Genomic DNA, 12,770 nt, shown 5'->3' with positions numbered 1-12,770 from the left:
AACAGGGGGTCCGCGACCCCTAGGGGGTCCACAGAGGTATTGCATGGGAGTCGCGAAAGTTTTGGTTGATTAGCCTTTTTTTTTATATATATATATATATATTCCCCTCCTCCCACGGAAATTCTTTCCACTAATTGAAATGTCTTTAAATACACATCAACATGAATTCAAAACACTGTAGTAAACAGATAAATGGAGGCAAACATTCAGCAACACACAGGAGCTCTTTCAAGCTGGGCACCATTTCATTCACAACACCTGTCCCATCAACCAGGAATCAGGAATACTTTAATAATCCCAGGGCGAAATGACTTTCCTTACATGACTTCATCTGTAACAGAGCGACTATAGGACCAGTTTGATAGAACACTTTTTAATACAATATATATAATTAGGGGGTCCTTGCTCCATCTCGCCATCAGTTTGGGGGTGCTTAGCCTGGAAAATGTTGAAGACACCTGCTCTAATACATGGGAACAATCTAGCAACTCCTTCATTTTCTTTTAAATTATTATTATTATCAAAGCACTTGAGTCCCACTGCAGAAAATTATAATTAGTAGATATATCATCACAATAAGCCATCACCTCAATCCTAACAATCCATCAGCAAGCTTACACTCAATGTTTAATTTCTATCCTTGCAGCTACAAGTTGCAAATAATTATATAGGTACCTGATGACAAATGTGCAAAAATCTAAACATATGGCAACACTTAAAGAGCAAGAAACAAACGACTGCCAGGACTTCATTTCAAGTCATTCACTCTGCACATTACATCCAAACCCTGTTTCTAGCATATCTTTCATTGACTCAGAAAAGAAAGCAAAACTTAAAAACAAGTATGTCTGAAAAAAGAAAAAAAAAGCAGGAATCTAAACCTGAGCTTAGATATCAAAGAAAAACAGAACCATAGTGCTGCAGACTTTGCTATTCTAATAGCCAGAATACATGAAAAATGAATGAACATACCTTCATCTCTCTATGACTCCTCTAGGTGACCAGTGTAAAGAATCCAAAGCTGCAAAAAAAAAAAGGGGGAGGATGGAGAAGCTGTTATGCATAACAGAAGCTGGCCAACTTCAGTCTAACACAACAAGATCATCTTATGATGACATCACTTCCATTGCTACACTGGTGGATGGTAAAAATAAAGAAATAAATAAAAGCCTGGGTGCAAAAACACCTCTTGTTGCTGTGTTTTAACAGATCTGTTGCTGGAGAATGAGAGCTGGGTGTGTTTAACATTAGTGAGCAGGCTGATCACTGCTGAAACTCCTTTATGTAATGCCTGCTCCACTGCTGCCAGTCAGTCAGACTCGGCTCTCCAGCTCCGAGGAGCACAAAGTAACTACTCGATGTGTAACATGGAAGCGGGTGACTTCCTCCCCTCCTCCCTGCACAGATAACACGGATAATGTGGCCGTTTAATGCTCGCTGAGAGCCTCCCGGTGCTCTGCCTCCACCGTCTGCACCGCACCGAGTCTAGCAGCAGCTCAGCAGAGAGGATGACGCCATTTCTGTAGCTGACAGCCGGACAGAAGAGGAGACCAGAGGCGCTGAACACTACAGATCATTTTTCTCCCTAAAAACACTGCTCGTTTTTGCTCCTCTTGTCTCCGTGCTGCTGTCCCCTACATAGTGCGCACAGCAACACCATTAAGCGACAATAACTCCACTAAAACAGCAACAAAACCTCTATAGAAACATGTCACGTCGTTTAACCGAGTGAAACTAAGTAAGAGGCGGATAAAAAACTCACTTTACCTGCTGTGAAAATGTCCCCTTCATCGACAGCAGCGACATTTTTTTGCTGACTGTTTGTGATTGAGCTGGCTTCTTCTGACAAAGAAACAAGTCGACGGAGAGGGGTTTGCAGCAAGGTCAATCCCCAGGAAGAAAACAACTCGCTTCAGTCTCGGTTCCTCCGACGGTTTATTTTTTATTTTTTTCTAATTGTTAAAAGCCAAGGTCGGCAGCCCCGCATTTCGATCCGACATCATCCCGCCCCTAAAACACACCGTTTAAACCCCGATCCCTCTCCACTTTGTCTGGTCACGCACACAATGCTGGGACTTCACCCTTTCGGATCGGGATCGCATCGGATCCGAGCAGCCAGCCCATCTGCTCCAACCTACACCGGGACAAGTCGATCGCGAGAAGCTAACGGCACCGACGGCACAAAAGAGCCCCGCGATAGCGCGGTTTGACCCGATAAACCCTAACGTTCGATCACTTGTCTACGACTTAGCCATTAAAGAACAAAAAAAGAGAAACACCTCCATGATTGTTTCTAGTAAATATCACTTTCTAACGTACGTGACAGGCGCTGCTCGCCTGAAGCCTCCCCGAGGATTCCTCCGCTCACTTCGGCTCCAGCTCCAGGAACACTGGAAACTATTCAACCTCAACCTTTCTCTGCACAACTTTTGTCATCAAGTTTCTTCCATTCATTTCGCCTCCCACTTGTAAAGTGCACGGCACGTCATTAGTTAACAAGTTAGCTACCGTCACGGTTGGTTTAGGATTGCATGCTAGTAAAAAAGGTTCAAAATAACGTCCGCTTTTGGCGAACAAAAGCAACACTTACCTTTGCTGTCAAGCTGAGGAACACGTCTGCTCTTCGACGGTGCTGTATTAGTAATCCATAGGGGCATTTATGTGGAAATAAAATGACAATTGTCCGTTGTGTCCCGGTAGATGTTGGATGTGGACTAGTAAAAGTGGTTTTCGCACGGAGCTGCTGTTTGCCTTGTTGAATAGCTGCTCTAACCTAGCTCTTTCTGTGCCTCCCGAGAATGATTGACGGATAGAATAGTCCCGCCTTCTCTCAAACAACGGCCTTCTCATTTGTTGAAACTGTAAACGGACACGCCTCTGTGAAACTTGATTGGTCGATGTGCAAAAAAAAAAGAACACAGTGAAGTGTTCGACGTAATCCTACTGGGTGATTGTCACAATACAGGGAGAAAAAAAATCGGAAAAAACTACAACTCCCAGGGCCCGAGTAATAGGTTTGCTTGATATATTAAACAGAATGTCCCGGCAGTGACAGACGCGTTCTTCGCACCACTTATTAGATAGTAAGGCGTTTTCACTGGGCAACACCCAAATATAATAGCAACACATATTAGATGTCGTTTCTTTCCCAGTCGGTTCTGCGCGTGCGCTGTAACGTGGCCGAAGGTTATATATAGAGCTCATCAAACTGGCTAGACTTGACTGTTCTCGGAACGGCTAGCACTGCCTAGCATAGCAAGAGTCGAAGTTGACACGGGCACTTGGAGCTAAAATGGTCTCAGTGTGAAAGTTATATGTACTGCCTAAAAGCGCCAGCGTGGAACCGTGAAGTTTTGTTCTGGAAAAGAAAAAAGAGTAATGGTAATCGGGGTCGTATCGACGCGTTTTTGTTAGCCCGCTTCCGCTAACTAATAAGGAGAGAGGCTAACCGGAATTCAGAGACGGCTGGTGAGCAGACTGATACTAAGGTGGGTGGGGTTTGGAAATGAAAACAGCATTTAATATAAATCGGTAAAATTATTCATGGATTAGCTGTAACATGGAGAAAGAAATAAAAGGTAGGGATTTTTTTTATCACTAAAATCTATAGATAAAATGTAATACTTAAAAGTGGTTTCTATGACAAAACTCATATTACAGTCTGTGTATGTGTATGCATATATATATATATATATAACCCATATCAACATAGTACAAGTATTACAAAATATCTTCCCAGATCTTGGAGAACAAGTTAGAAATTAAAATTTATTAGATTATGTTCAAACTAGTATATTCAGGCATGGTGGTTTTTATTAAGTTATTTCGTATATAGGCAAATGTTTTTAAAATTCTATCATTTAAAAATTTTTAGAAGCAGTGTAGTTTAAGCTAAAAGTGATCCTTTTCTATTAACCCTTCATAGGCACTCAGTGAATTACTTTGAAAATCAATGTTTCTAGCCAATAGTGTTATTGGAATCCAGGACAAGACCTTATTACCTTTGTAATATTCAAAGAATATGGATATTTTGATGGCAAAAAATGAATGACACTGTAATAACAAGAAACGCCAACTTCCTGAATATATTAAGAAAAATAACAAAAGTGCTTCTATAAGAAATTAATGAAAAACACTGAGAGTAAAAGAGGCATTAATTCTGAAACTGACACTTACATTTTTTTAGTTTATAAATCTAAATATAATTGTTAACTAGGCTTTTTAACTTTTTTGTTTTACTTTTTGACTTTTCACATTTTCTAACAACGTGATAACTTATTTTTCAACTTAATTTAACTAACAGTCATGTTTTTGGACTGTGGGAGGAAGCCGGAGTACCTGGAGAGAACCCACTGATGCACAAGGAGAACATACAAATTCCATGCAGAAAGACCCCAGGCCAGGAATCGAACCCGAACCTTGAACTTGATCTTTTTTTTTTTTCAACTTAATTTCCAGTAGGTAATATATCATTCAAGGGCTCAGCTAATTGGTCAAATGCCAAAATAAGACGTACAGCCATGTAGCTGTATCTTTGCTGAATGGCTGGATATACATCTTGTGCTTCTAAACCTCACTGAGTGACTGAGGGACTCCATTTGTAAGGGGTATGCAAGTAATCAAAAATGGTAACTTGCCTTATAAAGGGCTAAACTATAAAAATTGAACCTGTCAGCATACAGTAAGGCCATTCTACAATCTTTTTTTAACTTATATCTTTGGAACTTTATCAACTAAATTTTTACAGCGCTTTCTTATGCTCCAAGTTGTTTAAACTTTGGCCAATATGGCTAGATATCTGCTATATCATGAGGGGTATGTGCACTCATCAAATTTCCATAGATTTATGAAGAAAATGGTTATTTAATTTGAGCCATTCTGCGACAAAATCAAAACGAATCCAGTAGTCCAACTTAAAAAAAGTATGAGGATTTAAGAAGCATGAAGGTGCGTTGATTGGCATTTTGTAATGATTGGTAATAAATTATTTATTTGAGGTGAACTCATCCCCATACATGTGAGAAATCAATCTCTGCTGCTCAGCTCTGCTCTTAAACAGGATTTTACTTTTCAAAATGAATACAAATGAATTAAACAATGTATTATTCTACATTGGTCCTTAGAAACTGGTGTCCAACTCTTGTTAGAGAACCATGCAGCTGCATGTTTCCCCTCAGCAGATCTGAATCAAATAAATGGGTCATTACCAGGCGTCTGCAGAACGTGGTGATGCACTTGGGAAGTAATTTAGCCAATAATTCAACTGTATTGGAGAAGGATAGGCAGGTCCTGTTTTAAGACAAATGCATGGACAGGAAGACACATTACTACTTGGATTAAAAACAGAATAAGAGTGTCTATATTTGTTGCATACTTGCAGAATGATTCATCACATTTTAAATGAAAGTTTAGAGGATGCAATCATAACATTGACACAGAAATAATATGTTTTATTATCCATTTTTTGCTCCTAAATTAGAATTTGTTAGAGCTTTTACATTTGCTTCACCTGGCTGCATGAAATGAAGACTGCTCACTGCTGAGAGATAAAAAAAAATCAAGTCATCACAATTGGTTCAATATTTTTCTGCCTTATCATTGTGTTTTACTGTTTTTGTAATAGTAAAAATAATATTTTTAGCGAAAACAAACTTCTTAAAGGTGAGGGCATTCAATGCTTTTTAAGGTCAGTCTTCCCTCCTGCAGAAAAGGAAAAAAAAGTCCAGTTTGGAAATGTTGCTTTGCTATTTTATAGTGTTTATAAACGGTTAATATTTGGCATGGATTTAAAAAAAACAAACTATTTCACTGTTGAATCTTAGGCTAAAATGGCGGTTTTTGACTTTAAATTTACGGTTTGTGCACCTGCAGAGTAGAAACCAAGCAGTTTGTTGGCATGGGGAAAAAAGGTTGGCCACATTATGCAGGTGTTTAGGCATTATAGGTCAATCATAAACCTTTAGTGTGAACTCTCTTACACTTTTTTGGGACAAAAAAAAGAAAACTTTATCAAAAAACAAATATATTTGTGGCTAAAATGTTAGTTTTTGTGCCTAGAAACAAAGGATGATTAAAATGAACAGAGGTAAAAACCTGTTTGTGCATGAAACTGGCCATTTTCCTATATGTTAGTGTGAGAGTGTTAAACAAGATTAACAAAAAGAAGTCTTTCATATTATAATATCACCATTATTTCTTCAGAATGTCATCTAACCTACGCACTTTGGGGATAATGATGCTTGAAGACTGCTTCATCTGATTTACTGAATCACATTAAAATGCCACTAATCTCTCACCTCGACGAGTGGCGCTTATCTGGGGTTTAATGGCTCATTTTTCATAAAAGTATCATTTCAGTTATTAAACCACTGCTAGATTACAAAACATGAGGAGTTGTTTATTTTATTTTCTATTCCTTATGATCTAAACTGAATGTAAATGGAACTAATGAAATCATATGATATATTTTGAAGCAGGAAAAAAAAACTTTTCATGTTTTTTAATGGGTGAAAATATTTTTTGTGATTTGCTGATCATTACATTTAAAATTCTCCATCTACCAACATATCCATGTAAAGCATTAGTAATTAAAAATAATCAAATATTCTTATTGTTAAAAACGTTTTGATCCCAAACTCGCTCTTCATCTTTATTTATTTTGAGGCTGTTTAGACAGATGAATCATATGATACTGCAGCGCTAAAAATAAACACAGACATCACCCTCAGCAGTTCTTATTCCCTTTTCTTTGTCTTCCTTGTCTTTCAGTTTAAAGGAGAATCATCTGAGCACGATGGATGGTTCCTCTGAACCTGCTTCTGACCGAATTTTGCTAGAACCGTACAAGTACTTGTTGCAGCTGCCAGGTGGGTCCTTTCTTTTTTTTTCACTCTCTAGACAGTTTGGGAAAATGTGAAGATATTCAGTTAAAAATAGACCAAAAGCACTGTAGTCTGCTGAGGAGTCCTCTGCTGCCCCTTTGATTGTCACCCAGCTTGTGTTTTTTGTTTCTGTGGAATATCACATGACTAAATGCCTCATTTTTAACTCGCAGAAACAGTTGGTGCTAAAGCAGCTGGCATGGTGTGTTTTGATTTTGAAAGTGGCACGTTGCTGCCTCTGTGGGTGTCATCTAATGAATCATTTAACAATTTTTCTTTTACTTATTGGCTATGTTGTTATTTTTACAAGGTTATAATATCAGTTGCTTTAGATCTAGATTGGGAGTGTTGCTCTATAGGTTCTCACTGTCCTTATTGAAGCTTTAGCTTGATGCTCGTCAGACCCCCTTGTATCAAAAACACTCCGAAAATAAATCCAGGAGTCCTCTTCTTGATTTTAACGATTTACTTGAAAACTTAACGCAACATTACAGAATGCATAAAATGCATCCACTAAATTAAGTCCTTTAAAGTCTGACGGAGCCTTGGAAGAGTGAGGTAAAATAACTATTGAGCTCCAATCTCCTTCTGATTCCCACTGCCTTCGCTCACCTGGCATGAAGATAAACCACACCCCTTCCTGGGTTTTTTAAATGTCACAATAAAAGTCGTATCTTATTCACAATATCAATGAACTGAACATATAAAAATAGCATTTTTTAATCCTTTTAAATCCCTTTGAATCATTAAATCAAAAACAATATCTTACTTATGAATTTGCATATTTTTAAATAAAAGAAAAAAATAAATATTCCAACTCAAATAAGCTGCATTAAGGCTCCTACATGCTGTTTTTCTCCTATTTTGCTTCTGTCCAGGTAAATTAAACCCACAAACGTGTTAACTGACCTTTAAAAAAAAAAAAAAGATGACTTGTCATTTGGGGTGCAGCGATTTTTTTTATTTTTACTTTTTTTTTTTAATGTCAGTTGTTATAATATAAAAAAAAAAAACTTTAATATTATATCTTATCTTACTGAAAGGCATTAATCAGCACCTGAGAAACGATTGGAACTTCTGAAATTATTGCTCTCAAAAATAAATCAAAGTTTAGAGAATTACATTTTTGGACCTTTGCAGAGACGGATAAGATCTTTGGAAAAGATCGTTTTCACATCTATCGGCCGATCACTGATCTCCCAAATTAAGAAAATCGATGTCGGCTGATCAATCGGTGCATCTATACTTTTAATGACTTTCTGACACTTTGCCAAATATCTGTTGACCATAGTCATTTTAATTACCATTGTAGTTCCGTTACTAGGTTATAATATAAAGTAAAATATAATACATAAAAAATATATATTTTGTCTATGTGATATTAATATTTGTAGAAATTTAGATATAAGAAAACAGTTTGAAGCTAAAGTTTAAAGAGCCATTGTTAAATACTCAGATTACAGACTCTAGAAATGCATGTTTTCTGCTTTATTTAACAGAGAAATAACAGGACTGGTCGTGTAGCATGCTCATTTGGATAAATAGTTGGTTTATTAGTGGCTTAAAGGAGCAATAAGTAAGACATTTACTGTGAAGTCAACCAAAACCGTTTACATTTGTTGCGTGAAGATTGATTCAACCCAATTAATAAAAAAATGAATGCCTCCAAACTTTTTAAAATCTTTAACTAGTAACACCTTCTGTTGGTCTGAATTGTCTGATTCAGAGTCATCCTTTTAGTCTAGGTTTGTGTAATGATTAGATTTCTGTTTCTGTTCCACACAATCACAGGAAGTGAGAGCGACATAAATCTGTTCAGGTTATCTTGAATGATTTCACTTCTTTCCTTTTAACATTGGATCTTTTGATTTTATCGAAGCAGATGACGCACCATCCAATATTTATAATAAAACACAAACAAAAGAACTTTGTCCATCTTATCCTAACATCTGAAATAAGGAGACCTCAAACATCTGAAAACCTAAAATTAGGCCAGATCCATGCATATAATTGATTCCTTTTTTATATAATGAGGAAAAAAATTAAGATTAACTAACATTTTGCAGACAGTTTTCCTTCTGCATCTTTACACGATATATCTACCACCCCTAGCTTAATTTCCTCAGCCTCTAAAATATATTTATCATGTGAGAGTTAGTTGAGGTCCATCCAGCAGGCGAAATACCTTATCAAAGTGTAAAGAAATATTGAAATATACTGCCTTACTGAATAATGCATCCAGGTATTCTATTGCTATTCTGATATCTCTGATATTGAAGAAGAAAAAATGTCCCACAGTTGGGAAACAAATGGGTTATTATCTACACTGTGCAACTCTACATTTCTAGAGTTCCTATTTGCATGAAGAAATGTAATGAACTCCAGGGAAAGTTTGTTAATGAATGAGAAATTGAATAAATAACTCATTTTAAGAGTTATTCTAAAAAGCATTCGTATGGTAGTAATGTTGAGTTCTGTTATTTACACAACAACATTAAAACGGCAAGTTCTGATTTAATAAAATAGTTTGTCGCTTTTAATGTTAATTTATAGTTGAGGAAAGCAGATACTTTGCTCTCTGCAGGAATATCAGCCGGAGGTGAAATTAATGTTATCTTTGTCCTTAAAGCGTCTACAAAGTTCCTTGAGTTAAATAGTAAAAATGCCAGCGGCACATTTACTGGCTTTATATGTGCAGATATGATGGATGATTTGCAACCAATCTGATTAGGGAGTCTGTAAATTAAAATGTTTCTTTCTGACTACTTGAATAATATTTTGCATTGTTCTCTCTGCAGGAAAACAAGTAAGGACGAAACTCTCCCAGGCATTTAACCACTGGCTTAATGTACCAGAAGACAAACTGCAGGTGAGAAACGGTTCATTGCTAGCAGAGGTCTGCAGCAGCTGGGTCTAGGCAGGGGGGTGGAGACATGCAGGAGTTGATTGTGGGTCTAACACTTGCTTCTGACTCGTTTTACATGAAATGCAGTGAGTTTTTTTAAAGGCTCTCGTGAGTTTTGACAGAATGCAAAAATCTGCTTTTTCACACATTTGATTTAAGGCTCCCATCACACTTTTTATGCTACAAAAAATGATGTTGCTGATGAGCAAGTTGGGGAAAGCTGGGGGTTCTTCTGGCTGTGTTGTTTAAACTGAAGTTGATATAAGAACGTTTGCTGAGCTGTGTTACATCAGAGCAGGTTGTTTTTTTTAATACATGTTCTCTTGTCTAAACTTGTTAAACTGAGGAAAGTCTGCGTAAAGATTTGATAACGAACCACTCCCTCTCAGGGCTAAACTGCCACTGTGATTACAGTTCTGTTTATGTGTTTTACAATCTCTTCACACAGAGCTGTAGAGTTACACATTTCTTTGTTTTGTCTATTTAACAAAAAGAAAACCGACAAAAAAGAAAGACTTAAATGATCCCAGATAGCCATTGTTGTATTGCTTCTTCAGTGCAATAAAGCAGATGTACAATCTAGTTTTCAAACACTTGGATGATTTTTCATTTATCCAATTGTTTGGTCCTCTATACAACGATATTTTTACTCTGTTGAGTAGAAGAATTGAAGTTATTATGGTGCTGTGGAGATTGTTTTGTTCAGTCTGTGCAGTTGTAAACCGTCGCATGCTTGGACAGTAATAGTCCTATAGATTAATAGAGGAAAGCGGTTCTATGCCTGCCTGTGTTTTGTGTTCATCCGATGTTTTATTGGCTGTATTATTGTTGTTTTTTTCTTTAGACCTTAATAGTTTTATTTTCATTTTGGCTCAAACATTCTGGATGTTTTTCATGTTTAGGTTATATTTGTCTTTCACCCCTAAGTAAACGGAGAACCAAATTTCCTGTTGCAAAAACTGATTTCGTGTAATCTATTTAGTATAAACAAATTTCTTTAATATAAATAAATGTCTTCCTTGATTTAAAAGAAACATTTTTTCTAGTCCGAAAACAAAATATTTTCTGAATCGAGTAGGTTTAAAGATAAATGTTTGTATTTTGAGTTGAGTTTTGTCAGATACGTTTCCCCTGTAGATGTAGCCAGTGAATGAAATGGGCCAATATATCCCAGTCATAAATAAATTACTGAAAAGTCAAAATTATTGTTGTTTCTGCTCAGTAAATGCATCCGTCTGACAAACAGACTTTTTGGTTTTGAAATGCATTAACATTTAAAAGGATATTTTTTTTATCTTTTAGACTCACCAGACGACTTGTACTGATTTCATTATTATTTTGTTTTGTACAGCTTTCATGACATTTCCATTTACAGTTTAAATTATAATTAAAACATGTTTTCCTGACCTGTTTCTTTCTTTCACCATCATTTAATGACTCCCATCCCTTCCTTCTGCTTTGGCATGATCAAGTCTGTGTATTATTGAAGTTAATATCCTTTCAGCTGTTAAAAGAAGCAAAGCATGAATGCCTGACACTTAAAATTAAATATTGCACCTAATATAGCATGCAAGATATCCTTTTCCATTTTTTATATTATGCACAATAATGGGATAACCATTACAATTCAATATACTGTCTAGCTCTATTTAACAGGCTGTGGCTGAAGACTCGACTTGATTTAAGTCTCTGATATGCAGAGTTGCTTTAGGTTTTGGTTGAGCTGCAGGATATTAGGAAAACATGCTGTATGCAGCTAAAGAGAGCAGAAGTGCAGGACTAAAGGTCATATCATGCATTTGTAAATATGTATTCTTCCCTTCATTTTGCATATAAATTGCACGTATTATTCCACGCTTGCTTAACATCTTATAAATAATCTGTTTGTAGTACTTGGCTATTAGTTGGTTTCAGTAATTAACCAGACAACAAGACGATATCAGTCCTAAAGGATGGCTTTAAAATAACCCTAAATCTAATTCACACATATTTATCACATTTAACATGTTGTTAAAGGAGGAACTGATGTACCTACTAGGGATGTAAGGTATTGTTAATCTAAAGTTTATCAATCTTATCAATCACTAACAATATTAATAAGCAGCCATTTTCTTTAAAAAGTTTTTTTTTTCCTTGCATCAACATGAAAGGCTTAATTTTTTTGTAATAGGGTCTATTTAAAGAACACATTGTTATATTTTAACAATTTATTGTGATGACTTTACTAAATATTGACCGAATAAACAAAAAAAAGTCTTCTCATACATAATTAAACTTAGACAAACTATTTGTAAAAAAATCCCTTTATTGAAATTTGTTCTCTGCATTTTGACCCGTTCCCTTGGGGAGCAGTAGGCTGCCATTGTGCGGCACCCGGAGAGCAATCAGGGGTAAAGGATCTTGCTCAGGGACCCAGAGTGCAGGCTGTTTGGTTACCTTGGTTACTAAATAAGAAATGAGGAGAAATAGAATAAAATATGTTAAACATAATTTAAAGGAGCTGTTCACTGACCTAATGAGTCCTGATTGTCTTTAAGTGAACAGTTTACCCAACTGGATGCTTTTTCTTAGCCTGATAAACCAGACTAAACGGGAGATTAAATGTGTAATTTAGTCTGGCTCTGATGAATGAGACATCTGAAGATTGTTGATGAGAACAACCCGTTGTTTTCCAAACCGCTGTCTGTGCCTATTGGCCAACGCGCAACTGACTGCGTCATAGTAAGGGGGACAGAAAGCTGGTGGGAGAGAGCCTGTGGGTAAAACGGCGAATACGTCCTTCTTAAAAATGAACAAGCGTAGAGCCTCTTCCTCCTCAGGTTTCAATGAAAACTAAGGCCCCGTCCACACGAAGTCAAACCCTGGCCTAAACGCACAAATTTTTCACTAGCCCAGCTTCTCATCCATACGAAGCCGGCGTTTCGGGGGTCTGTAAACGATCTTTTTTTTATTCAGCCTTCAGAGTGGGAAGATTTTGAAACGCC

General features: G+C 36.7%; 2 protein-coding genes across 3 annotated transcripts in view; one reads left to right on the top strand and one right to left on the bottom strand.

The window, feature by feature from the left end:
- The window catches only part of arid4b (AT-rich interaction domain 4B), a 71,647-nt gene extending 68,749 nt beyond the window's left edge, over nucleotides 1-2,898 (bottom strand). The window contains exons 1-2 of the mRNA XM_015379577.1: nucleotides 2,591-2,898; nucleotides 973-1,021 (exon numbers count right to left, since the gene is read on the bottom strand). Coding sequence (XP_015235063.1) covers nucleotides 973-978 — 6 coding nt within the window. The 5' untranslated portion in view covers nucleotides 979-1,021; nucleotides 2,591-2,898. The remainder of the gene's footprint in view (nucleotides 1-972; nucleotides 1,022-2,590) is intronic.
- A 142-nt stretch (nucleotides 2,899-3,040) lies between these two features.
- ggps1 (geranylgeranyl diphosphate synthase 1) overlaps nucleotides 3,041-12,770 on the top strand; it is a 23,042-nt gene continuing 13,312 nt past the window's right edge. The window contains exons 1-3 of one of the 2 annotated variants that reach the window (XM_015379579.1): nucleotides 3,041-3,468; nucleotides 6,769-6,866; nucleotides 9,680-9,750. In XM_015379579.1, coding sequence (XP_015235065.1) covers nucleotides 6,794-6,866; nucleotides 9,680-9,750 — 144 coding nt within the window. In that variant the 5' untranslated portion in view covers nucleotides 3,041-3,468; nucleotides 6,769-6,793. Of the gene's footprint in view, nucleotides 3,489-6,768; nucleotides 6,867-9,679; nucleotides 9,751-12,770 lie in introns of both variants that reach the window. The other variant, XM_015379578.1, reaches the window with a different exon arrangement.

This window comes from Cyprinodon variegatus, unplaced genomic scaffold (assembly GCF_000732505.1).
Source record: "Cyprinodon variegatus isolate N-32 unplaced genomic scaffold, C_variegatus-1.0 Scaffold195, whole genome shotgun sequence".
Taxonomy (NCBI): Eukaryota; Metazoa; Chordata; class Actinopteri; order Cyprinodontiformes; family Cyprinodontidae; genus Cyprinodon; species Cyprinodon variegatus.
This window is presented reverse-complemented; position numbering and strand designations above follow the sequence as displayed.